General features: G+C 39.5%; 2 protein-coding genes across 15 annotated transcripts in view; one reads left to right on the top strand and one right to left on the bottom strand.

The window, feature by feature from the left end:
* PTPN21 (protein tyrosine phosphatase non-receptor type 21) overlaps positions 1–961 on the bottom strand; it is a 67,257-nt gene extending 66,296 nt beyond the window's left edge. For all 3 annotated transcript variants that reach the window (XR_014242215.1, XR_014242216.1, XM_082383659.1), the window contains exon 1: positions 592–961. The gene's annotated coding sequence lies outside the window, so the exon portion shown is untranslated. The remainder of the gene's footprint in view (positions 1–591) is intronic.
* Positions 962–6,169: 5,208 nt separating this feature from the next.
* The window catches only part of ZC3H14 (zinc finger CCCH-type containing 14), a 38,686-nt gene continuing 16,885 nt past the window's right edge, over positions 6,170–27,970 (top strand). For 3 of the 12 annotated variants that reach the window (XM_082383664.1, XM_082383667.1, XM_082383662.1), the window contains exons 1-9: positions 6,171–6,360; positions 6,843–6,885; positions 11,889–12,003; positions 14,249–14,289; positions 14,765–14,957; positions 15,307–15,736; positions 16,279–16,439; positions 16,824–16,924; positions 18,167–18,322. In XM_082383664.1, the coding sequence (XP_082239790.1) occupies positions 6,325–6,360; positions 6,843–6,885; positions 11,889–12,003; positions 14,249–14,289; positions 14,765–14,957; positions 15,307–15,736; positions 16,279–16,439; positions 16,824–16,924; positions 18,167–18,322 (1,276 nt within the window). In that variant the 5' untranslated portion in view covers positions 6,171–6,324. Of the gene's footprint in view, positions 6,361–6,842; positions 6,886–11,888; positions 12,004–14,248; positions 14,290–14,764; positions 14,958–15,306; positions 15,737–16,278; positions 16,440–16,823; positions 16,925–18,166; positions 18,323–27,970 lie in introns of those variants that run through there. The other 9 variants (XM_082383663.1, XM_082383672.1, XM_082383671.1 and 6 more) reach the window with 6 other exon arrangements.

Raw genomic sequence — 27,970 nt, 5'->3', positions numbered from 1 at the left:
CTGGAGCACACGGAGTGTTTTGAACGTGTTTGCGAGCATACGCTATTATTATAAGGCTTTCTCAGCAAAAAAGAAAATTAAGACGGGCATGCCAAGAGCGGCCAATCTAATCAGGATTTGCAGAAATCACAAGTCGGAATTTGCAGACCCAAGAATTCTTTTTTCCAGAGTAAACAATCTTTACTCCAAAACCAAAACAAGTCATCACCACGAAACAGTCCTTCCCTACTCGCCTTCTCGCCAAAGTTACCTAGCAAATCTCCCACTTAATAGTCTGAGAGGCACAAATATGCCTAAAACGTCTAAAACCCGGATCCAGAATTAAGCCGCTACAATCAGCCGAGGAGTTAAGAATACAAGTTCAAGACCCCTTTGGAAATTACCCAGGTAGATCAGAGAGAACCTGGAAAAGAAAGACTTTTTTCTTTGTTACGCTCCTCCCTTAGGTCTGGGAGCAGGGACCCATCTTCCAGGACTCCGGGGCCGGCCGACGCGCTCCGGGGTCCCGGCTCGCGGACACACGCCAGCGCTCGGCCCCACGCCCGCCCGCCCGCCGCCCGCCGCCTGCTGGCCCGGACCCCGCGCCCTCACCTGCTCCCGCTCCCGCATCCTCGGGGCCGCGCGCCCCGTTCAGCGGCCCGCCTCCCGGGGCCCCGCCGCGCGGCCGCCGCAGCCGCGCCTGCACGCCAGCCCGCGCCGCGGCGCGCTCATGGGGCTCGCACGCCTCACTTCCTGTCTCCCCGAACTCGGCCCGCAGAGCATTCCCCCGCGTAGGGTCCCGCGGCGGCCGCGGCGAGGGGAGAGGCCCGGAGGTGGGACAGGCCGGGCGGCAGCGCCGCACAAAGAAACCGGGCGGGGGCCGGGGCAGCAGGAAGGCGGGCGGACGGGCACAAGACGCGCGGCCGGAGCAGCGGAGCGGCCGGGGCCGGGCGTCCCTCCCCCTGGGCCGGGCGGGCGGATCCGGGGAGGCGGTGGCTACCCGTGACCTCAGAGAGTTGGAATGCGGGCGGGGGAGGCGCGGACAGCTGCGCCCGGCCGCCGGGGAGGGGGCGCGCCGCGGCTTTTTTTAATCCTATGACCACTTAAGAGTTTCCAAATAAAGCAAGGCTTTTAATAAAAATGAGAGGAGGGGGATATTATTTCGGTACCATGTAAAGGGTTTTATTCCCGTGTTGTTCTTAGGTGTTCTGTAAAATTCTATTATTGCTGGAGTTGTTCGTTTACTCTTACACATTTCTGAAAACAGTTCAAACATTCTATTTCTTCCTCCCATGCTTACGTCTAAGGATATAGCCCATAAAAAAAGGAAAAACACTGATTGGTACAGGGTGGCAAAGTCCCCTTCCCCTGAAAAAGGTTGTTATGCCTCAAATAACCTGTAGGTCTTCAAAAGAGCTGTATGCTTAATGCAGTACAAAGTAGAGCTCTTAAAGATGGGGAACTCCAGGGTCAAATTGTCTGGGTTCAAATCTCAGCGCCAACGCTTGCTTAGCTGGGTCACCTTGTGCGAATTTCTTTACCTTTCTGGTGCCTGCTCATCTCCTGTAAAATAATAATAATAATAATAATCATTATCCAGTCACTTGTGTGAAATGTTTCATTCTAAGCCCTATTAGCAATTTTTATTATTACATGGTATTATTACACTGCATTATTATTTTTATTACTGCATGGCAACACTTAAGCCAAGGAATAAAACTGTGTGGCCCTAACACCATCACAATAGGGTGTTTCGCCTTTACTTGGCATATGGTTTGAGTGATTGGAGCAGAGAAATTTTTATTATGTAAATTTTATTTAAATGATTTTTTTTTTAATATGTTTGTTTCTGGAAAGCTTTCTTATGTTACATTTCATTTAGATCTCATTTTCTTCAACAGTTAACAGACACTTATTGAGTACTTACTCATGGTCCCTGCTCACAAAGGACTTCTAGTCTAGTGGGTAATAAACCTACACACCGCACATACACATGACAAACAAGGCCTAAGTGGAAAGCGCCATCCTGGAAGTAGGAGTGCTATGGGAGAACAAACCCCAGGCAGGACTCAGCTTGGGTAATGGAGCTCAAGGCAAATAGGATTACATGTGTTTCTGTACAGAAGAAAATCAATCAATTCTGCTTATAATTGAATTTCAACTGGACACCATGAGGGGGTCAATTCGTGCGCGAAGAAAGAAAAGAGAAAATGAGTGGCTCTCTGGTCTCCCAAAATAGAAAAACTGAAATTATGTGTGAGTCTTCTCCATCTCCAGCCTATCATCAAGACCTGCCACTTCCTCCTTTGAAATGTCTCATGAATGCTTTCTTTCCTCTTTGTTCCTGAATGCCCCCCTCCCCCACCATTCTAATCCAAACCTTCATCCCTCATCATTTTACATCTGGCTTATTGCAACAAGGGCGGTCTCCATGCCTCTGGTTTCTGCTCTCTCTTCTTTCCATGTGAATACCAGGCTTACCTCTCCTTGGGGTTTATCACTCCCAATGGACCCCTAAGGCTAAGCTGTTCTGCCTGACCTTTAGGGCCTTTCTAAATCGGCCTCAGCCTCTTATGACCATCCTTACTCCTCTCTTCTCCCCTCCTGCCCCCATCAAACCGTTTCTCCTGGCCCAGAGCACCTCCTGCCCCCCTTCCCTTTGTCTAAGCCTTCCGTTGCTTTCCAAGCCTCAATTCAAGGCTCTGCTTCCAAGACAACTTGCTAGCCACCCCATTCCACAGTGATCCCCACACTTGGCAAGAAGGTTAAAAACTGTTTCATGTAGGCTTCTTTTATATCTCCTAGAATTCCTAGGACACTACTGGGCAGAGGGTAGGCACTAAATAAAAACTTGTTAATTGAATCGGGAAGAAAATAAAAGATTTTTAAAAATAGAAAATGATTGTAAAACCCAAGCGATGTTATACACTGAGCTGCACTTCCTCCCTCACAGTCCACAAGTGCCACTTGCTGACCAAGTCCTTAAGCTCTATTTTCCTGCAACCATGTTAATTTGATAGTGACAGCCCCATGACAAGCCACTTGAACAAAGCCTTCAAAGTGTTCGGCATGAAATTATTATTGGCTTCTGTTTGTATGGAAGGAAGTGAAATAATTTATATGGTTCAACCCCAAAAGATACAAAACGGTGCAAGTGAAAAGTCTCCTTCTTACCTTGCCTGCTCTCCTCCTGGGGGGTAACTGGTGTTACCATAATCCTATGTACCCGTCTAGAGATAGTCTGTAGATGAATAAGCGATTACATATCTGTATCTTTACCTCCTCTTGCTACCCAGAAGTGATATACATTCTTCTTCCTGTGAAGGTAATTCTTTTTAAAACAAAGTAAAAATTTTTAAATTTCTACAGTAAAAAGATGTTCAATAAAAGGGAAAGAAATTGTGGTTTTGGTGGTACACTGACTGATACTTTCTTAGGGGTTAAGAAATTAATCTGCTTTGATAGCTTGGTGAGTACCCACTATCTCTCACTATATAAACTAACATGATGATGCTGGCAATATATTTGTTCAATGGACAAGAAAACGAAGAAAAGTATGTCAGCTTCAGTAGCAAAAGCAATTGCTGTGACTGGAATTCCCAACACTTAAGGGCTTTTGATCCAAGGGTAGACATGCCATGAGATATTCACTAATGAAAAAACTTGTCTATTCAAACCTCATTTCTTGGAAGCCAAATGCTGCAAAGAGAAAGATAAATAAGATGTATGGCCCTGTTCTCAAAGACTCACCATGTGAGGAACAGGTGAATATATAATTCTAGTAGGCAAATATACTTAACAGGTAGATATTCTAAGTGGAGTGGTGATATCCAGTTTATCACTATGATCAGCTTCTGGCTGGGTCTGGAAGGACAAATAAAAAGTTCATTAGGCATTCAAAGAAAAAAAGAGAAAAGCATCCCAGGCTGAAGGACACCCCCAAACACCTCTCTTCTGCCTTCCTCTCCCCCGACACTTGCAAATGATGTGCAGCACCCAGTTGGAAGGCTGCCCTGAGAAGAGGCTGGAGATGCCAGGGGGCCGGTGTTAGAAGACAAGGGGCTCCATGCAATTGGGGTTAGTACTCAGACCTCTTTGACTTCAAAACCAATGCTCTTTTTAGTAATCTTCTCTCTTTGAAAAACAGCCCAGAGCCCTCAACTGGGATTCATTGAAATCTAGTCCTCATTCTGTCTGCTAGAGCAAAATATGTCATTCCTCCTGAACTGGAGAGCCCTTCCATGCTGGAAAATAATTCTTGTCCTGCTTAGTCTTTTTCAAGTTGAATACCACTAGTCCCTTTAATGGTTTCTTTCAGGTATCATTATGATCATCTTCCTCTGGATGCAATGTGGTTTATGAAGATGCATCTTACAGGGAAGCACCTGTAACAGTGTCAGACCACTGAACACCATCGGTTTAGTGGAGTTATCCCCTCTGTGATCCAGACACACTCCTGAGATCTAAATATGCCAGTTCTTAAGCAGCCTGAGAGTCTCCTTCTGCAGTTTTAAATGGATTGTCTTGAAAGTTGACTCTTTCTTGAATACATTTAAAAAAAAAGTTTTCCCTATTCTGAATACATTTTAATGAAAACAGTCTCTATTTTTCATAAAATGTTCTTTCACTATTATCTAAATATTGACTAAGGATTTTGTATGCGGTAAAGGCAAAACATGTGTTTGCATTCTTAGTTCTGAGTGGGTAAAGAGACAGAAATAAGGTGCCTGTCTTTTGGATTGTGAGTGTTGTGAATGCAGGGACTCAGTCTCACTCATCTTTGTGTTCTGGCTCCTAGCACAGCATCTGACTCAGGGTAGGCATTTAATTTTTAATCAACAACCATAGTACTGCAATGAGCCAAGCACAGTTCAAAATACTTCCCAACTATGAACTTACCTCATCCTCATAATAACTCCATGAAAGACAAACTGGTATCATACTTATGTCACAGATGAGGAAACTAAGGCAGAGGGGATAAGCAACTTGCCTAAGGTCTCAGAGGGGGTAGCAGAGCTGGGATTCAAACCCAGACAGTCTGGCTCCAGGGTCCCTGTTCTCAGTCACTCTGCTCTGCTGCCTCTCATCAATGTTGAATGAGTGCATGATCATTGGATTTATCCATGAGGAATGCTTTCGTAATTTAGGTCATTAATTTATTTTATCCTTCAAATATTTAATAAGTGCTTACTATGTGTCTAGCGTCCCGAAAGAAATTCTGGAGAAATACAGACCTACAAGGAGTTCATAATTTTGTTAGAGAGAACAAATGCACACGTGCACACACACATACACGCAAATGAGAAGAACATTACAGAAAGGATATTGTGTCATACTAGTAGCTCCCACATAGATGTTACAGTAATTCAGAAGAAAAAAAGGATTCTATGAGATGAAGGACCGTATGGCCGACAGACCCTAGGTGGCCTCAAGATTTCTGCCGCTGCTGTTTACACCCTTTGTAATCCCCTCCCCTTGAGTGCAGGCAGCACCTGTGACTTGCTTGTAGCTAATGAATATGCACGGATGAAGGATTTTGCAATCTAATTTTGTAATTAAGACCCTAACTCAGTTGATTTGGGGGTCAGGCCCTGGGAGGCCCTGGCTTAATCAAATGAAAGCCTTTAAAAGAAGGCCTGGGCCTTCCGTAAGCTGAGATCCTCTCTTCCCGGGCTTGATTTAGTGAGCAGCCATGTTGGTGGAGCCCGTGGCAAGGAAGTGTGGGCAACATCTGTGACCTGAGGGTGGCCTCCAGACAACAGCCAGGAGAAAGCTGAGGCCCTCACTCATAAAGCTGCACGGAGATGAATTCCGCTTACAACCTAAATGAGCTTCAAGGTGGCTTCTTCCCCAGTGAAGCCTCCAGACGAGAACACAGCCCTCCTGACACCTCAACTGCAGCCTTTTGAGACCCTGAGCGGAGAATCCAGCTAAGTTGTGTTCAGATTCCAGACCCATGGAAACCACAAGATGGTAAATGTGTGCGGTCATTTGTCATGCAGCAATTAATAACTAATGAGACCACTTCAGGAACTAGCAGATATGGGGAGAGAGGAGTCCTCTCTCTACGCTTACTTTGATTCTAAGGTTTTACCGCGGTTCTCCTCGCGGCCACCAGAGGTCGCCAGAGTGCAGGCTCCCCGGGCCCCAGTGCGCGCAGGCGCAGGCGCAGGCTTAGGCGCAGGCGCGCTCGACTTGGCTCGAGCCGGTGGGGGCGGGTCACGCAGAGCGCGCGGCCGGGAGCGGCGGTGGCGGAGGCGGTGAGGCTGCGGGCTGGGAGCTGGACTCCGGCTCCCAGTGAGCGGAACCCCTCGCGGTGCTGAGCCCACCGCCGGCCCCGGAGCCATGGAGATCGGCACCGAGATCAGCCGCAAGATCCGGGTGAGGCCCGCGTCGGGCGGGGGCGGGAAGCCGGGCCTCGGCGGGCGGGCGGGCGCGCGGTTGTCAGGAGTAACGGGGGGTGTGGGGCCCTGCCTGGACGCCGCGGCCTGCTCGTCGCCGGCGCTCTTGACTGGCCGCGGGGTCGGCGAGCAGCGCCTTCTCAGCCAGGCCGCCTCGGGCCTGGGCGCAGCCGTGGCCTCCGAGGGCGGGCTCACGGCTGAAGAAGGAACCCCTGGGAATCGGAGGGAGGCGTTGGGGTCCTGGCGAGAGCCGCGCGGGCAGCTGCAGGGGGCGCCGCAGGGGGCGCCGCGGAGGAGGGGTTCCGGGGTGGGGCTGGGGGGCCCGAGGCGTCTCCCCACCCCCACTCTGGCGCCGGGGCGGCAGGAGGTGTGCGCGCTCGCGAAGTTGCCTCTGCGCTGCAGTCGGTCTGTTTTCTCAGGGCCGCCTTTCTCACGCGCACGATGGTCTTTTTCTTCCCTCAGAGTGCCATTAAGGGGAAATTGCAAGAACTAGGAGCTTACGTTGGTAAGTCTTCTGCTGTTAGCCTAATAGACTTTAAGAGTTTGCAGCGAATTTAATTTTAGGAATGCATTTTTTCCTGTGATGCCTTTGACTTTGGAGAGACGTCCTTTTACCTTCAAATCTGATACTCCCTGGTTACTTCTTTTCCGTACTATCTTTCCATTGAAAGCTTTATATGCAACCTTTGTTATTTTTTCCAAATCCCCTTCTAATAGGGTGTTTTGAAATTGTTTAGCTTCCTCTGTTGAGGCTCTGTCATATTTTCCTTAATATTTGTCTGATTTTTATTGTTTTTCCTATTTTCTTTCCTTTCCTCTTGATCTTCATTTTTCAGAATTATTTTGCATATGAATGATGCTGTCTGGCATTTGCCTCTCGTGGTTCAGTGAGTTTTATTTTCAGATCTCTTTATTTTTCCTGCCCCTTTTTTCTTACCTCCCGACGGTAATGTGTCTTTTTTTTTTTTATTCTTTTATAAATTATAATTTGAGTGTTTACTCTGGGCCAGGCACTGTGCTTAATTATTGTCGTATATGCATTAGGTCATGATAATCCCCAGGAGAGCACTGGAAGGTAAGTGGTAATATCCCCAGTTGTACAAGCAGGGAAACAGGCTTTGGGTGCTTGGCTTGAGCAAGGTTTTATGGATTGAGACCTGCGTCTGTTTGGCTCCAAAGCTGGTGCCTCCTATAAAAATAATAGCTACCACTTATGATAGTGGTTCTCCAGGTGTGGGAGACCCCAAGGGTCTCTGAAGTCAAAACTATTTTCATATTAATACGGACAGGGTGTTTGCCATTTTCACCATGCTGACATTGGGACTGTGCAAAAGTGGTGAGTAAAACTGATGGTACCTTAGCCTGAGTCAGTATCTCACACCAAACTTTACAAGAAATTATCGTATTCTTCACTACCCTTCCACTTGCAATTACAAAGAAAAAAAAAAAAAAGAGGCCGGTTTCATTTATGAATGTAAGTGATGAAGTAAAATATTTTTTTAAACCCTGGCCCTGACTACATCTTTTTAATATGTGGTGTTAGGAAATAGGAAGTACTCATATAGTACTTCTGCCATACTGAAGCGTGATGGGTTGTCTTAAGGCAAAGAATTTGTGTGATTGAGTTGAGAACTGACCTAGCCATCTTTTTCATGGAATTTTTTTTTTCTTTTGTTTTTTTTTGGAACTATTTTTGAAAGTTTAGTTGATTTACAATATTGTGTTAGTTTTAAGTGTACAGCAAAGTGATTCAGTTTTATATATATATATATATATATATATATATATATATATATATATACTTTTTTCAGATTATTTTCCGTTATAAGCTATTGCAAAGTATTGAATACAGTTCTTTTTGCTATACAGTAAGTCCTTGTTGCATATCTATTTTATTATGGTAATTTGTATCTGTTAATCACATACTCCTAATTTGTCCATCCCCCTCCCCCCTTTTACCCTTTGGAACATCATTTTTAACTTCTAAGAAAGACTAATGGGCTAGTTACATAATTTGGGTTTTTGGCAGACATTTTCTTGAAAGTGAGCAAAGGTAAAGAACTGGTAGAGTTCGTTGCCAGTGACAAAGTTGAGCTTTCAAATGAAAATCAGAATTTTGGAAAATTTGTGTCTTCCTCCATAAATTTGACAGCGTGGTGATATTAGCAAATGGTTCTTCTATATTGTATAATGAAATGTATCCGTATGCCAGTGGTTTGTATAGCTCAGTGAACCAGTATTTTTTCAAATGACCAATGCATGAATGTTTTTAAATTGTACAGGGATAAGAAAGATCCATTAAGAGTGCAGGATGGATCAATGGATTTTCATGTAACAGAGTACAAAAAGGTCATTGATACAGTTTTTAGTTTCAGTATTGCTGCTTACCTTCAAGAAACTACCACTCGTTGAGTTTTGGTGTAGTATCACAGAAGAATATCCACATTATCTGAAAAGGATATTAAAATACCCCTTTTCCAGTTGCATACCTGTGTGAGACCAGATTTTCTTCACATTCTTTTTTTAGAACAACATAAAACATGTTTATTGTTTATGGGATAGGTGTATTAATTTTAAATGAATTAAGAAATCTAAAAATTCTGAGTTGCAGTTTCTAGTATGGTAAATATCAGTAGATATACGCACATGAATAAAAGCTGTTTGGGATCATCAGTAATTTTCAATAGTGTAAAGGGGGCCTGAGACCAGATGATAGTTTGCCACATACTAATTATTTGTTGTCAGGATTGTTGTAAGACTTTAACAGGTAAGAAAATTGAGGCTCACAGGTTAAAGATGAAGCTGAACCAGGATTGTTTATTCTTTTATTCATTCAACATTTAATGGATGCCAGCTTTGTGCCAAGAACTTGTTTTGGGTCAAAAAGAAATCCACAGAGAACCTACAGTGAGAACTTTCTTAATTCTAGCACATGAAAACATAAACACATATTAATTGGGTCTAAATTCAATCTGATGATTCCTATCATTTATCAGAAACCTCAAATGAAGAATTTTGAGCCTATTAATATTAAAAACCTGGTTACAAGCTTGACGTAGTCCAGTGTGAAGTGTAATTGTAGTAAAGATATCATGTATTTTATAGTTTTCAAAATATTTTCATAGAGTTCTATTTGTACCTGAACACAATGCTGGAGTGGGGATGGTAGGTAATTTACTTTTTTACAAATAAAGAAATGGAGTCTTGGGAGGGCTAAATCCAGCTGGTCAGCAGCGGATTTAAGACCCAAGAACTCAGGTCTTCTGGGTCCTTGATGTTTCTATTATGGTTGCTTCATAATAGAAACTTGGTGAGCCAACAGAAGGATAGTCACTCCTGTATGCTCCTCTTGAACTCACCTGTCCCAGCTGTTAACATATTAGCACAGCTTCTCAACTTGTTTGCCTCTGCTTCTTGACTGCAAGTTTCTTGAGGGCAGAGACTTCATATTGGTTGTGTCCCAGTGGCCTAGCAGAGCACCAGATTTTTTCATAAATGTTGATTAAGTGGGTAAACAGGGATCACCATTAGACTATATGAAATATACATTATTTGTTTACAGTTAGCTCCCTAATTATTTGAATGTATATGTATCATGGTCCTTCTGGAAAGGGTGACTTTCTAATCCCTTTCTTTGTGCTGGAGTACTGGAAACCTTTTTATGGAAACAATCCTTTAGTACATATTTGAATATCTATTTTCCAGGCATTGAGTGGGATACAGAGATGAGCAACTGTTTAAGAGTTGATACGGTTTCATTTGTGTGTTTGTTTAAAATGGAGTACTTTAGTGAGATGGCAGTTATAATTCAGAGCAGTCTTAAATTCACATTTTAGGAAGTATGAACTTGCAGGAACCGTCAACATTTTACTGTTTTTCAGTACATAGATTTCAGATGAACTTGAGAATGCTATTAGAATTCTGTAGGAATGTATCATGAACACTTTATTTTATTTATTTTTTGGCCATGCCACAAGGCTTGCGGGATCTTAGTTCCCAACCAGGGATTGAAGCGCCGAGTCCTAACCACTGGACTGCCAAGGAAGTCCCAGGAACACGTTAAGTTTTCATTAGATTCTTATTTCTCATTTTGTGTCTACTGAGAGAACGATGTTATGAATTTCTAACAGCCTTGTTGAAATATAATTGTTATACATTAAACTCCACCTGTTTATAGTTTGCTGTGTCTTGATATATCTACACCATAATCAAGCTAATGAACATATCCATCACTTCCAAAAGTTTCCTTTTGGGTTTTCCTGGGGCTCTTTTGTATCCTTCCCTACCGTCTGTCCTTGTCCCCACCCTGTACCAGAGCAACTGCTGATCTCATTTACATAAAGTTTTATAAAATGCAAACTAATATGTAGTGTCAGAAAGCACAGCCTATTTGTTTTCATTACTGACATTATGAGGGAGAAAAACTGTCAAGAATGCCAAAGCACCCCAACTTTGTTTTCCTTTCCTGGGTTACCAACGGCAGCCTATGGTAGGGACACTTTGTGTAAATAAGCTATGAGGCTTATTTACTAAAGTTGCCAGAAAGCAGTGGGAGCCTTTTGATACTTTACAAAGAAAATAACAAATGACCAGTTACTTGTTGTTTTATCTCCTCACATTGAATTGCATGCTTCTAGCAAGTATTCTGATTTCTCTGTTTCCATTTGTAGATAGGGCTTTAGTGTATTTGTGCTTTTCTGGAACTGGATTTTTGATATTTCTTCTTGAAACAAATGTCTGATAGTAGTTCTGAAATGAACCTTTCTGCCTACATAGAAATGTTGTGAATATTTAAGGTATTAAAGAATCTAAAGGAATTTTTTTTGGTAGGGATCAAAGTTCCTGATAAATAGCTTTTGCTTTCTTATCTTTTTATTGTGGTGGTTTTGGGGTTTTTTGGTTTGTTTTTGGTCCTAGACCTCACCCTCATAATTCACTGTTAGGAGGGCATAAGAATGAAACAATGAGTTGAGTAGAAATCATTTAACTAATCTTAAGATTAAATTTTTTAAATGATGTATAATTTTGGGGTGGTTTTAGTTTATTTGATGTTGCTGCAAGTTTGTTACCCTAATTAAAATCTGCCTTTACCAAGGATAAAGGTGTTCCTTGAGAAATGAGTGTCATTTTGAAACAAACATGCACAAAACTGAACAAAACTCAGTATTATTCTTGAGAAATGTCCAGTATGCTTTCTGGAAGCTTTTCTGAAGTTAATGAGCATTATTAAAAAAGCTTAAAGGAAATGAATGCACTCTCAAGTTTGATACTGTAATTCAGAATATCTAGTTGTGTAAATATTTATTAGTTATTCCTAGTTCCTGTTCTTCTAGTAATTGAAATACTTATGGAATAAAGAGAAAGAAAGCTATACTTTTTGTCCAGCATAATTCCACTAGAGCTGACATTCTTAGAGCTACATCTATATTTTCAAGCACATCAGCTTCAAGTAGAAGAAACTATTAAGGAAAGCATAAAAAGTTTTTATATACTTTTCCTTTTAAATAGATGAAGAACTTCCTGATTACATTATGGTGATGGTGGCCAACAAGAAAAGTCAGGACCAAATGACAGAGGACCTGTCCCTGTTTCTAGGGAACAACACAATTCGATTCACCGTATGGTATGTTTCTGAATATTTACCCCTCAGACCAAAGTTTGGCTCAAGTCAAGAGTAGGTGTTCTGTCTGAAAAGAGGTTCTTGACAGGGGAGTCAGATTCAGTGTTGTGAGGCAGGTTGTGAGCGTTGAGAGCACAGCCTGTGGAGCCAGACTGCCAAGGTTGAATCCTGGATCTACCTCTTTCCTTGGTTTCTCCATCTGCAAAATGGGTATCGTAAATCACCTTTATAGGGTGGTTGTGAAAGTTAAATAAGCTAATACATGTAATGTGCTCACAGCTGTGCCTGGCCCATAACAAGTCCTTAGTATGTGTTGACTGTAGTTAATACGTTTCTTTTGTAAACTTCAGCATGTTATCATTCCTTTCCCTCCACCAAAACCAGTTATAGATGTTTTTTGGACTGGGTTGACTTCCTGAATTGCTCTCTTCAGTCAGCTAACTTAAGAGGCAAGTTTTTTTGACAAAATTTCAAATCATTTTTTTAGTTCGGAGCTTTTTGAAGTTTGGAATTTTGAAATAGGCAACTTTGTGTTCAAATATAAATCAGTATTTTAATTTTCAGTGTCCTTTTTCAAACCACATATTCCTTTGGTTGAGAATACTGACTAAAAGCATGAGATTTAATTTATGAAGGCAGGCCAGGTTCTGGTACCAGGTTTGAGGTAGAGTGAGAGCTGGGGGAGGGTAATGATGTGGCTGAGAATAGAGCCGGAAGGATCATGTAAAGGTCCTCACTGGGAGCCACCAGTTGCAGCACAAGTTGACAGATGGAGCAAAAGTTACATGAGCAGAGTGGCCTGCTTAATTTGAATGGCGAGAGACTGGGAGACCAGATAGGCAATAAGGAGGGATATGAAACTGGTTAACTTGCCTTTAAACCAAAGTTTGTCTTAAAGGCATTTTGGCCCCAGTGGGCAACTGTATCCTTTATAACTCTGGTGAAGCTTTCTTGAAATTCCACACAGAATTCTCTGGGTTTATATTACACATTTTTGAAGAACATTGAGTGCAGTGGTTGTCCCTTAAATGTTTTGGTACATACACTCCTACAGCAGTGTGGGTGACCTAACCCACTTATTATGGTTTGTCCCCAGAGTTTACCAAAAGAAGAGAGATCATGGTGCTTTTGACTGGGGAAATTACCATTATCAAGAGTACTGCCTTTTTTTTTTTTTTTTTTAATCCTTCAGCAGTCCAGGTACTTGTTTTGTTTCACGTACATTTTTTATGACTAGACTTTTGGTTCAACATTTGGATCACTTTGAGTCCCAGTAACGTAATATGGGACATTGACCTAGTAGATCCTTTCTCAGATAACTTGAGGGAGTGCTTCAGACAAATTTCTTACATAAGCAGACTGCCAACTGAATTTGAATTTAAAATCACATTAATTCAACTCTTTCATCTTACCATAAATTTAATTCTTTACTGATGAAAGTGATGGTGTCTCTGTTTTGACACTTTGCTTTCTTAAGTGCTCATTTACACCCGCCACAGACAGACTCTTCTGATTCTTTGGAGCCCTGCAATAACTGTGTCCCAGGGGGTAGTGGCATGTGCCTGGGTTCTGGGTGAAACATTATTGTAATGAGATATTTCTGGTGTTTTTAGGATGCCTGGCCTCCTGGAAGGATTGTAAGACAATTTTGCCTTGTACATAACTACTAAAATAGGTTATATTATAATTAAGATTGTGGCTTGTTTACAGCATTAGTTTTGAAAACAGTAGTTATAGTGAAGTGATATAGTATATTTTGAGATTATTTTTAAAGTTTTTTCACCTCTCAGGATTAAGTTCTTCCAGAAACCATCTATGCAGATAAAAAATAAATTTAAACTGTGCTTAAAACAATTTTAATAATGTTACATTACGTTTATGGTATTTTATCTCCTTTTATCTACCTTGAATCTTTAGTTCTTTTGAAACAGAATGATATTCTTTGTGGATCAGCGCTGTGTGGTCAGATGATAATCCTTGCCCTTATTTTTACAGATGCTAGATGTTGAAAATAGTGATGAAAAAATAAGATTTTTGATTATTCTACAATATTCATGTACAGCCTTTTTTAAAAAAATGTAAAACTTAATTTTAATACTATTTATCCATTAAATTCCATTCAGTACCATCTATCAGTGTTTATCTGAAGACTAGATCTAAAATGTCATCAAATTTAGAGTGACAGTTGGAATCCAATGTTTCTTGATTAACAGAAGCTTTAACTTTTTTGGTTTGTTTTTTCTTTTAGGCTTCATGGTGTATTAGATAAACTTCGTTCTGTAACAACTGGTAAGGTTCATAAAGATGATGTCTGGGTTTTTTTGGAATTTGCTATAGCATGTGATCATTTTTCTGAAGTCATTTATACTGCTTTGGGGAAAAAACCCATAAATTTGAAAATGGTAGTTCATTTGAAGTTTTTAAGGACGCCCACATATTTATGAATTTAAAAGCAATAAACTTAATATAATTCGAAGATGATTTGAACAAGGGAAGGGAAAGTATGCAATTTATTCTAAGGAAATAATTGTGGATGTGTGCAATGATTTAGCTTCAAGGATATTTCAGTGTTTTATAATTTAAAATTAAAAGTCCAGTAATAGTAAATTAGGTATATTATTATATCACTATGTATGGAATAATATTCATCCATTAAAAATGTTGTGGGAGAACACGTATTTATTGCTTTAAAATTGGTGGTGAAGAAGGGGAAGGTTCAGAGTAATAAAAATAGCTTCAAGAGACCATGTGTTTTTCTTTCTAGACCCCTCTAGTCTAAAGTCTTCCGATACCAACATCTTTGATAGTAATGTACCTTCAAACAAGAGCAGTTTCAGTCGAGATGAGCGAAGGCATGAAGCTGCAGTGCCACCTCTTGCAGTTTCTAGCACTAGACTTGAAAAAAGAGAATCTAAGGTTTCTACAAGTTCACAGGAGCAGAAAGCCACTAATGTCAGGTAAGAGTCTTGTGTAGACCTGTGGGCAGGTGGGTGTGTGTATTTGACATTTACATTAGTTAATATGTCTTTAAATTGCTGTTTTCAGAAATTTTTGGAAATGAGGTGGTCATGAGCAGTTTTTTGGAATAAAATAATGAAGGATAAGACCAAAGTATGATTACCTTTTATATAAAATGTAAATCAAAGTTAAAAAAAAATGCAATTTCAAAGTAGTTTTTAATGGACTACACAAAGGGATTATCCATACTTTTTCATTAAGATGTATCTAAATATCCTTTGAAGAGTTGAAGATACTGCTCTAAATTGGTAACACACCCTTTTTGGTTTTGTTTTCATTTTTTAACAGACAGCCTTACGATGATGGAGCTGCAACCCGACTAATGTCAACAGTGAAACCTTTGAGGGAGCCAGCACCCTCTGAAGATGTGATTGATATTAAGCCAGAACCAGATGATCTCATCGATGAAGACCTCAATTTTGTGCAGGAGAATCCCTTATCTCAGAAAAAACCTACAGTGACACTTACGTATGGTTCTTCTCACCCTTCTATTGAAATTTATCGACCACCTGCAAGTCGAAATGCAGACAGTGGTGGTCATTTAAACAGGTTGCAGTTTCAACAGCAGCAAAACAGTATTCATGCTGCCAAGCAACTTGATATTCAGACTAGCCGGATATATGAAACAGGACGTTTGTGTGAACCAGAAGTGCTTAACAGCTTAGAAGAGACTTATAGTCCCTTCTTCAGAAACAGCTCAGAAAAGATGAGCATTGAGGTTTGTATATACTTTTAAATTCTGACTCATGAGGCTGAAAATTGTCAGTTCTTAATACTAAATTGTACATGGAATAACTAAACACATACTGCAAGTTTGTTTTAAACTGATTTCTGTGCTGCTCAACATAATACATCAGTCAGATTTTCCTCTCCACAGTATCCTCTACAGATACTTTACACCTTGTTTACTTTCCCGGGTGCTAACATTTGAGATAGCTTTAACCTTACCTTATACTTTCGCGAGGATTTTAGGTCAATATTAGATCCTTCACAGCAACTGCTAGTAAACAATTGAGTAACTCCATTTTATCGGTTTCCTCAACAGTGCTACATGCTGCTGTTTATAAATGAATGTAAAGCACTGGTTTTTGTTTTAGCTAAAGGTTGGCTATTGGAGATATTACTTGTATTTTTATAAGAAACCAGGGAAATAGCCCATGAATTCTTAATGTGCTTGGCTTTTTCTTGAAAAGAAGAAAGTATTCTGTAGTAGAATTTTATTTTCTGAGACTAGGTAAGTGGAAATTTATCTGATTGCAGGAAGAAAACTTTCGGAAGAGAAAGTTGCCTGTGGTAAGTTCAGTTGTTAAAGTAAAAAAATTCAGTCATGATGGAGAAGAGGAGGAGGAAGATGATGATTGTGGGTCCCGTACAGGAAGCATCTCCAGCAGTGTGTCAGTGCCAGCGAAACCTGAACGGAGGTACCTGAACATGTCTGTACATTAATCTTTCATCGCCTGGTGTTGTCTTCTGGGTTCCTTGACGAGGGTATCATGAAAATATAAATTTAATACCATGTAAGACTTTTCCATTGGTTTTTGAGAAACACATTAATGAAAGAAAAGTTGCCTAAAATTGGAGAAGATTGCAAAGAATATTAAAAACTAATATGGGTGGGAGGAAGGTTGATCCAAATTCATTATTTTAAAAAGTTATAAGGTTCTCACCCAGTTGGCATTTCCTAAAAACTACAGCTAGTCTGTTCCAAACCTAAGAGAAGGCTGTAGTAAAGGTATAATGGATGGCTAGCATGTAAAGAACTCAAATCTAAAATTTAATCAGAATACCTTTCTTAACTTTTTTAGACCTTCACTTCCACCTTCCAAACAAGCTAACAAGAATCTAATTTTGAAGGCTATATCTGAAGCTCAAGAATCCGTAACAAAAACAACTAACTACTCTGCAGGTAATTTAAATGTATTATGTTGACATTAAGTAAGAGATTTCTGTAAGTCTTGAGTAAGCTATAGATGATTGCTCCTCAAGTTGTGATAAAATAAAGATGCCTGCCAGATGTCAGGACCAAGGTGAGGTTCAGAGAATGATTAAAAGGAGATTTGACCAGTTTGAGAAGCTTTCCCGACTGTCAGTGGAACTTAGTTCTTTGAGCAACTGTAATGCCTTTTACTCCCTCTTTCTAATGTATGTGAAATATATAACGGAAATCTTAAAGGGAGTTTTGATAAATGTGAGACTTTCATATTTATAGCATTAGAGTCAACATTAGATATGAATTTATGTTATTTAAAAGGGAGCAAAATTGGAAAATATTAAGAGGCTGAAATTAGAAAAATTTGTCTAGTATATGAAAAGCTTGGTTTCTTTCCTCTCGGTAGAACCCATTACTCTGTGCCCCACATGCTATAGCCAATACGTAAAATTTTCTGTTAATAAGCTGTGATGATTACCCACTGTAAATTTTTAAATTTTATTTTTGCTATGGATTTGATGACTGTTCTTTTCGCATTGTTCTGCTTTTCTATTCTCCTTTGCATCTCTTTATGTGACCCCTTTCTAAAGTGAAATAAACTGTAAGCTAGCAACTTTGAGCCTGATAGTCATCTGTCCACTTGCTTCTCCTCATCCCTAATTTAACCCTGAACATAAACAGCTTTTGGCTTATAGGGTAAGGATTATCAGGCAAAGGCCAACACTTGACATAACAACTCATCTGTTTACATTCTCTTTTTTGGTCTGTCAGCAATATTGAGTGTTTACAATGATGAGAAATTTAGACTTCTCACTGTGACCTTAATTTCCTGCTTTTGTAATTGGAGAGTTTTCATAATTCCAAGTTTTTTGAGAGAGAGCATTGAAATTCTTTCTTCACCTAGGTTATCTAGATGACAGTTTGAAATTGTTATAGAACCATGAAGCAGAACCCTGACTGCATTTGGTTAAAAATGAATACATGTGTGCTGCAGTGTATTTATGGCATGTAGTTTAAAATGTATAAATGTTGTTTACATAAGTATGGGTAACTAAGTCATAGAATATTATAAGGAAAAATGAGGTGTCTATGAACTGTTTCTAACTCCTCATGTATTCTAAACTCAAGGAGGCATTTATATTTAATATGATATTCACTGTTGAGTTTTGAAATACTACTTCATTTGGATTTCCATCTTTTTTGCTTTTTATATAAAAGTCTCACAGAAACAGACACTTCCAGTTGCCCCCAGAACTCGAACTTCTCAAGAAGAATTGCTAGCAGAAATGGTCCAGGGGCAAAGCAGGGCCCCCAGAATAAGTTCCCCCATTAAAGAAGAGGAAACAAAAGGAGATAATATAGACAAAAGTCAAGGTAATAATTTAAATGATATTTCATTGCCTATTACACTTTTTTCACGAGGCATTAAATATTTTCCAGTGGGTATTTATGAAATGTTGGTTATACTATGAGAAAAGGGTTTAATAGGCCCCCAAATAGAATAAGGGACCATGAGGAAAGTCTATACCTACACTTTTTAGAATTTAAAAAATCTTATCATTAGGGAAATTTTTAGTGTTCTCAGAAGTGGAGAGAATAGTGCAATGAATTCCCATGAACCCAGTCACCTAGCATTAATAATTGTCAGTCTTTAGAAAGCTTCTACTTAAAGATACATAGATACCTACATTCTTCCTTTTCTTCTTTTTGTTAATCCTACCCCTCTTCTGTTGAACTTGAAATATTTAAATCTCCCCTCTCTGAGCATCCTGTCTCTGACCTGCCAGAACTGCCTTATTGTCCCAGTGATACTGCTTTATCCCCTTGTGCCTGACATACTTCCAGCTGATCTTTCTGCTTCCTTTCTCTCAACCTCCCACCCCCAACTCTTGCACAGACTCTCCTGTCTAAAGTGTGACTCTGATCATGTGACTCCTCTGTGAGAGCATTTATAGCTTCTCTCCCTACTATGCATTATCCAGGGCTGATGTCATCAGCTTGGCCTTTAGGCAGCTTCTGGTCCCTGGGCCTGCCCAGCCCTTCTCTACTGCTCTCCAACCTGTTTCTTCTGTTCCCATCAGGAAAGAGTCTAGTTCTTTTCCTCTTCTACTGAGATCTGATTAAAAAACCCCACCAAAACTATGCTCATCATGACTTAATACTTTTACAATGCTGGAATACATTTTTTCATTCCTCCTCAGCTGTGTCCTTTAAATTGTTCCAGGTTCATCTCAGATTTACTTGTTTTGTGAAGCCTTAACGATTCCATCCTATATTTGTCTCTTCTCTCTTTTTTAAAAGAAGTCTTTGACTATGGTGTGCAATTTGGTCCGTCAGCATTATGTGCAGTTCCAGTAAATCATGGACCTGAAAATGGGAAAACCGTTAAAGTAGCCAGTAGGCACTAATTGGGCCAATTTGTGAAGAGTAGTTGGAAACTGGGATTGGAGCTTTAGTAAGGATTTGCAGTGAATTGAAGTCTGTCAGACAGTTTTGAATCTGTGATTTCATGATGGCATTTTTTAGTAAACCCTTAATTGGTCCTTTCGGAGGATAATAGATACTAATTCATTGTCTTGAAGACCAGAGAAATAAAATAATTGAGCATTTATGCTGTCTTTCCTTTAAGGATGGTAACACTGGGTATCAAAGTAGTATAGGAGTTAGTACTTGTTTTTTTTTTTTTTTTTTTTTAATTTTTATTTATTTATTTATATTTATTTTTGGCTGTGTTGGGTCTTCGTTTCTGTGCGAGGGCTTTCTCTAGTCATGGCGAGTGAGACCCACTCTTCATCGCGGTGTGTGGGCCTCTCACTATCGCGGGCTCTCTTGTTGTGGAGCACAAGCTCCAGACGCGCAGGCTCAGTAGTTGTGGCTCACGGGCCCAGTTGCTCCGCGGCATGTGAGATCCTCCCAGACCAGGGCTCGAACCCGTGTCCCCTGCATTGGCAGGCAGATTCTCAACCACTGCGCCACCAGGGAAGCCCAGTACTTGTTTTTGTAAGTGAAGTTTTATTGGAAGCAAACTATGCCCATTTATTTATGTATTGTCTATGGCTGCTTTTATACTACAACCACAGGGTTGAATAGTTGGCAACAGACCATAAAGCCCACAGAATTTAAAATAGAAAATGTTTGCTACCCCTTGTGATATAGTAGATGAAGGAAGCATCTTTTAAAATTATTCTGAATTATAATGATAGAATTAAATTCAGTGGTTTTTCCCAACTAACAGTGAATTAATGAATCCAGGCACTGATAATTAATGGCTACTAAAATGGTTTTTAAAGTGAAAATCAGCCATTTTGTGCCTTCCAATGAAAGAGTAAAACACTCCCTTGGTCTTGCCAGAGGATTTGAACCTGAGTGATCAAGCCTCTGATGCAGCAGTCAGCTTGCAAGAAGTACAGAGGCCAGAGGAATATGTTAATTGCTGCACCATGAGTGTGCAACAGGGAAAGTACCCTCTCTGGGGCACTGTATAGGTCAAACAGCCTGAGAATTCTAGATTAAAAGACTTAAAAGACAAAAGGGGCAAGATTAATCTATAGTGTCTAGGTACGTACACTTGTGTGATAAAACCACAAACTGTAGATGTTACTATAAAAGGTGTATGGTGGTTACTTTTGAATAGGACTGATTATATTGGAGTACATGAAGGGAGGCTTGTGGGGTGGCTTACATAGTCTGTTTTCTTGATCTGAATGGTGGTTATAAGGGTGTTTCGCCTTATAAGAACTCGTTAAACCCTTACTTTTGTGTGGCTTTCTGTATCATCGTTTTGTTTTAAAGTAAAAGGTTAAAAAACTGAAAAGCTATCAAGTATGTCTACTGATGAGGGCTGTTAATACTCTTCCCGGTACCATTTGTTTGCAAGCGTGAAGTGACACACTGCGAAGTCATTAATTAGTGTGCTTGCTCGCTGTTTTGTAGCTTTGTCTGTGACAGGTTTTTTTTTTTTTTTAATAAATTTATTTATTTATTTATTTATTTATGGCTGCATTGGGTCTTCGTTGCTACGCACGGGCTTTCTCTAGTTGTGGCGAGCGGGGACTACTCTTCGTTGCAGTGCGCCGGCTCATTGTGGTGGCTTCTCCTGGTGCAGAGCACAGGCTCTAGGCGTGCGGGCTTCAGTAGTTGTGGTGCGCGGGCTCAGTAGTTGTGGCTCGTGGGCTCTAGAGCACAGGCTTAGCAGTTATGGCACACGGGCTTAGTTGCTCCGCGGCATGTGGGATCTTCCCTGCCCAGGGCTCGAACCCGTGTCCCCTGCATTGGCAGGCGGATTCTTAACCACTGCGCCACCAGGGAAGCCCTGTGACGGGTTTTTAAAAATCTATGCACATGTGATGGCATGAGTTGTTGATAGTGTTCTCTCATCTTTCTGACCTCTGTATTTTTACTGGGCTAGCCACCTCACAATATTTTGCTTTTTCTCTTTTTGTCTTGGGTTAATCTGTCATTAGAAGTGTGTTTTGTCAGTCTTCTCAAAAGATTTATCATGACAACAATTCTGGCTTTATTGATTCTCTTTTGGTGTGTTTCCTGTTTCATTGATTTGTGCTCTTATTTTTAATATACCCATCTATATTTTTTCTTACTAATTTATCTTAGCCTGTCCTTTTTATTTTGCAAATGTAAGCATTTAAGCTATGAATTTCTCTTGACATGCCATTTTTGCTGCATGTCACAAATTTTGATATGTACATTTTTCATTATCATTCTAATTATCTTTAATTCCCATTATGATCTTCTTCTTTGACCTATAAGTTATTTAAAAGTGTTTTTAATTCATAGTATATGGAAGTTTTGGGTTTTGTCTGTTAATCTTTTTAATTATATACTATGGACTTAGTTGCATTGTGGTCCGATAATGTGATCTGTATAATACATATTCTTATGAGAATAGTTAAGACTTAAGGTAGTCAGTTTTGTACATCTTTCATGTGCATTTTGGAAGAAAGTGGACTCTAATTGTTGAATTGAGAATTTTGCATTTAGTAGACAAAGCTCTACAGTTAATATTGTTTAGATCTTGACCTTGCTGAGTTTTCGGTCTACTTATCAGTGATTGAGAGGGTTTTGAAATTGCCTGTCAGGATGACAAATTTGTCTTAATTTCTCTGTACTTCTGGTAGATTTTGTTTCATTTACTTTGTGGCTATTAAACTAGGTGCATATATACTTAAAATTATCCTGATGAATTGAATCAGGAAGGTACATCTTCCTGATGAATTGAACCTTTTATCTGTATCTATAATCCTTTATGTACTAAATGATGCTTTTATCTTCAACTCAGTTTTGTCTGATATTAATATAGCTATTTAGTTAGTATTTGCCTCATATATCTGTGCTTCATGCATTTTTCAGTCTTCTCTGACCTTGTTAGGCATACATACCTCTTAACTATCATAAAGCTAGATTACTGTTTTAAAATTCAGTCTGAGCTTGCTTTTTATATGAGTTTAAACCATTCACATATATGAGAATTATTGATGGAGTTGGACTAGTTTCTGTCACCTTTTTTGGTTTGTATTTGCCTGCTTTCATTTTTTGACCCTTTTTGTCTTTTTTAAAGATTCATTAATCACTATTGTAATTGTTGTTGATTGCCCAGCTCTCCTTTATTTTGTACTGTTTTAAACTCTATTTCAGTTCTTTTATTGGTTACCACTGAAATTTTACCATACAGATTTAATATTCCAGAAGTTAATATTCTGCCCCCATCCCCAAACAGTAAATGGATTTTAGAATACCTTAGCTCCAGTCTTTACCCCCTCAGACTTTACATTATGTTTCCAGTGTTTTCATTTTGGTCCTTTTTTTAATGGATAGATTGGGCACCATTATTATTTTACCCAGGCAGTGTTTGTTCACATTTACCTACATATTTATTGGTTTTTTTTTTTTCCTCATATCTCTTGAATGTTATTTGGAGATTGTCATTTTCCAATATTTTAAAGTATTTTGAAGTGTATTCTTTGGGAGTTTCTTAAGAACAGGTCTGTTGGTGGTAAATTTCCCCAAGAGTCTGTTCACCTACCAGAGTGTTCATTTCTCCTTGTTCGTGTGCAGTAGCTAGCTTTACTGCATACACAAATCTAGGTTAACAAGAGTTATTTGCTCTCAGCACCTTGTTTATATTATTCCATTGTCTTCTGGCTTCCATGGTTGTTGAGTGGACTTCTGTTATTCTAATTGTCTGTTGTTCCTTTGTAGGTGATCTGTCCTTTTTCTGGCTGCTTTCAGGATCTTCTGTTTTTGATGTTCTGCAGTTTCACTACAATGTGTCTAGGCATGGATTTCCTTCTATTTTTTCTATTTGGTATATGTTGAATAAAATTTTATACTTAAAGTAAAATATGGTACATTATGAAATATATGCTCACCATAGAAAATTTGGAAAAACAAAACAAATCATTGTAATACCTGCTGATAGATTAGAAAATAATCAAGTAGTATAGGACAATTTAAAATAACAAGTAACATTCTTTGCTTCATTATTTTCCACACTGGTTCTCCTGGAGGCCACCACTTTTAAATGCTTCTGTTTATGACTTTCTTTCATTTTCTTCATGTCTGTAATAATATGCTTATACCACTGTTTCTTAATTCACCAACTATAGATGTTATGTTTTGATTTCTTGCTACAGTATGTCAGTATCAAACTCTCACTTTTCCTTGCCTCCAAGCCCATGTAGTAAATTCACTATTTTTAGTTTGTCTACTGATTACTTTTATAATTTTAAGTAATACACCTATTTCTTGTCTGATTAACTGTATCAGTATATTTTGACTCCTGAAAGATATTTATGTCCTTTAATTCTTATACATCTTTTCTCATCCCCCCACTTTCTAAATTCTGTCACCCTTACTTTTATATTGCTGAAGATCTAATTTACATTTTGTTCTGTTTTTCTAGTTACAGTTACCATGCTTTGTAGGTTCGCTGTAAAAGTAGAGAACCAGTAAGCAGTGTTTAAATCATTAAGACTCAAAATACTTCTCAGGGCCAAGTTTACATCATCTTCTAGAGTTCTTCATTTAGGGGTTCCCTAGAGTTGTTTACATTTTTCTCCTTACGTACAGTGTTTTGTTTTTCTTTGATTCTTCTTTTTTTTCCCCTTCTTGCATTGCCTACCTGTATTATAGTCTGAAGGTCTATCATTTTATACTATTAAATCTTTGGGTTTCCATTTTTTCTTAGGTACCTTCCTCCTAGAGCCTCTGTCCTCTTCTGCTTCTCCCACTGGTTGCTCTCTAGGTCTGGTTCAAGGCTGTCATCCCAGGATTTACTCCTCCCCCGAGTTTGCTCTGCATTTCCTGGATCTCAGTATAGTCTTTTGTTTTGTCACCACATCATGAAGAAACTTAAGAAAAACTATGGGAGGTAAATTTTTTGAGCCCTTAGAAATTGAAAGTATTTGATTGATACTTCAACTAGGTACAGATTTCTGATCCTCAAAAAACTTTGAACGCGTGACTTCATTATCTTGAGGCTTCTAATGTTTATGCTGAGAAGTTGGTAGCCCATCTGATTCTTATTCCATTATTAATACTAGGGCTTTTCCTCTGGGGATATTTAGGATTTTCTCTGTGGTGTTTTGTTTTTTTGTCTTTGTTTTTTTTTTAATGGACGTATAGTTGATTTACAGTGTTTCAGGTATACAGCAAAGTGATTGATTTATATACATACACACACACACACACACACACACACACACACATTCTTCAGATTCTTTTCCATTATAGGTTATTACTCTTACGTGTTCTTGATGTCTGAAATCTACTGTGATAAGTCTAGGTACTAGTTAGTTACTTATGGGCTGGATACCCTGTGCACCCTTTTAATTTGAAAATCCATGCTTTCAGTCTGGGAAATTCTCTTATATTATTGCTATTAAAAAATCGTTCTTTCTTTTCATTGTTCTCTTCTTCTGGAAATTCTGTTAGTTGGATGATAAATTTCCTGCCTTGATTTTTCTCCCTTTTCTCTCCTCAATTTTAACTTGATCTTGTTCTACTCTGGAATATTTTCTTGACTTTCTCTTCAGTCCCCCTATTTTTTCTTTTTTAAGACAGGCATATTTTTAAATTTCCACAAGCTCTCTCTTGTTCTGTTTTTCATAGTATCTTGTGAATACAGGATCATTTCAAATTTGTCTGAAGAACATAATAAGAGTTTTTTGGGGGTTTTTTTTTAGAGAATTCTCTTTTGTTCCCTAATGGATAGTTTTCTATCAGTGTTTGTTTGGTGTTTTTGCACTTTCATTTGCAGGCTCTTTTTAAGAAGTCTGGACACGTGGTTACTAGTGTAAGAAAAGGCAGTATGAAGACTTACCTAGTGTTGTGGCATGGGCTGTAAGCTTTACCGTGGGCAGGTTTTGTTTTAAATAAAGCAGATAAGGAGCTGCTTTATTGGTCTTGAAATTGCAGAGGAATTTCCCTGGGGGGCACTTAGACATTCCCACTAGCTGCCTAGATTCTCCCCATATCATTTGCTGAGTTTCTTTAGAAAAGAGTATTTTTTTAAAAATTAAAAAATTTTATCTTTTAAATGTTTGTGCCTATACCATTTGGAAAAGCTTGTTTTCTGTTTCACATCCTTTGAAATCTTTGCTCATTGCTCCAACCTCTCACCATTGGGTGCCCCTTTGTTCATTTCATCTAGATTAAATACCTCTATCTCAGCACTGTCAACTCCCAAATTAGTTATCTCCAGCCTGGACCTTGTACCTGAATTCCTAATTCCTATCCAACTACTTCACATTTCTTCTTGGATGTATAATAAATCCTTTTAAACTTGTCTAAAAGCGAACTGCTAACATCTTCCCTTCCAGTTTGTTTTTCCTGCAGTCCTCCTCATTTTAGTTAATGGCAGCTCAGCCTTTCCAGTTGCTCAGGCCAGAAACCTGTGCTATTCTTTCTTTCAAACTTACTGCCATTTTTCTTTTCCTCTCTCTCTCTCTCTCCTTTCCTTCTTCATTCCCTCCTTTTTCCTTCCTCCCCTCTTTTTTCCCCCTTCCCTCCTTCCACCTTTAGCAAATCCTATCATCATCTACCTTCAGAATATATTAAAATTCACTCACCCCTTATACCTCTGCCTCTATTATCCTAGTCTAAGCCATCATCCATGACCTGCCTTGATTATTGCAATAGTGTCTTACTGGTCTTTCAAACTTCCCCTTCTGCTGTCTGTTCCACACAGCAGCAGAGTGATCTTTTCAAGCTGTAAATTAGATCACAGCACTCCCCTGCTCAGAACCCTCTGTTGACCCTCTGTTACACTCCAAGTAAAAAAAGCCCTCCTTGATCTCATTACCTATCCCCTGCTTTGTTCTCCTTGCTCTTCCCCAGACGTACTTGGTGTGTTTCTCTTTCAGAGCATTCAGACAAGAGCATGTGTGAGGCCCTTTTGCCCCCTCCTGGGGATGTTTTCTTCCAGATGTCCACATAGCTTGCTCAGCTCTGTGAGGCCTTCCCGAGCCCCACACTCCCTACCACACTTTTCCTTTTTTCTTTTCCTTTTTCTTTTTTTTTGGCCGCGGTATGTGGCATGTGAGATTTTAGTTCCCCGACCAGGGATGGAACCTGTGCCCCCTGCTGTGGAAGCGTGGAGCCCTAACCACTGGAGCGCCAGGGAAGTCCCCCAGCCCCCTTTTCTAAAACTTAATTTTTCTCCATAGCACTTATTGCCATCTAATATATATTTTATATTTTCATAGTTCGGATATTTTTATCCAGACTTGGAGCTTTAAATATCATCAACATAAAATGTATTTTATTTGTTTGTTTTTGAGACTCATCTCCTTCCCCTCACCACCACAATATAAGTTCTTTGACCAGGGTTGTTTGTGTGTGTGTGCGTGTGCATTTGTGTGTGTTGTTCATTGCTGTTATCGAGCACCCAGAACAGTGCCTGGCATGTGGTAGGAGCTTAGTAAATATTTGTTGCCTTAATGAATGTGTCACTCCTGCCTTGCATCTTACTTGTGGTTCTCCCAGCGTCTCGTTTGTGGCTTTTTTGCTTGGTCAGTATTTGTGCATGTATTTTCTATTTTCCAGAGGTGGTTGAAATCTCATCTCCTATGATCCCCTTCCTAACCCCCATTTCTAAATCAGGGATCTCCAGATTTCTGACCGTACAGTTTTTTGTATTCTAAAATTATTTTTCATTGTGTACGCTAAATGTATGTATTTAGTTTACATATGCACACTCAAATGCTCTTATTTATATGTATGTTAGAACATGTAAAAAAAGAATTCTAAGGAGTATAGAGATAAAAATATTTCTAATATAATAGAATTTCTGATATTTCCGTCCTCCACCTCAGTGGAGGAAGTGGATGATCCTCTTAGAGACCCAATTTGGAATCCACTGCTATATGTTGTTAAGGATTTGTGCCATTTTTAAGTTCTTTACTTCCTTTTTACGGACTCTCCAGGAGAGTCTGTAAATGCATATACTTAATATATCATGTTGGACTGGAATCACTGTGAAAGACTCTTAGTAAAGAGGAGTTTTTATATTCAGAGAAAACAAGGAAAATTCCCCCTTCGTTCAGCCCACTGCCTTCCTCAGAGGTGAGCACTGCATTTACAGACCGGTGTACGTCTGTAGTCTTGGCATGTTTTTTATATGTATGTACATGTCCATCCTTTCTGTATAGAGTAGAATTATCTGTATTTTTATATGCATATATGTATGTATATATAAAGGAATCACACCACATGATTTTCTTTGTAACAGGTTTTGTTCCATTTAATGTATCATAGAAGTATAATAATCTAGTGATTATGAATACGGGCTCAGGGAGACAGACCGTTCGCATGTTAAACCCGGCTCGGCCACTCACTAGCTGACCTTCACCTTTCTGTGCTCTGGTTTCGCAAGAATATGTGAACTTCCTCTGTTGATGGATATTGATGTTGGAATCTATGGAAGGATCTTTGCTTATTTTGCATTCTAAAGTTGGGCTGGGCCCAACTTTGAAGGGCCCAGGCTTTGAAGCCTCAAATGGCCTC

The sequence above is a fragment of the Balaenoptera borealis genome (genome assembly GCF_965194805.1).
Source record: "Balaenoptera borealis genome assembly, chromosome: 3".
Classification (NCBI taxonomy): domain Eukaryota; kingdom Metazoa; phylum Chordata; class Mammalia; order Artiodactyla; family Balaenopteridae; genus Balaenoptera; species Balaenoptera borealis.
The sequence above is the reverse complement of the archived record's forward strand: the minus strand, read 5'-3'. Positions and strand labels throughout refer to the sequence as shown.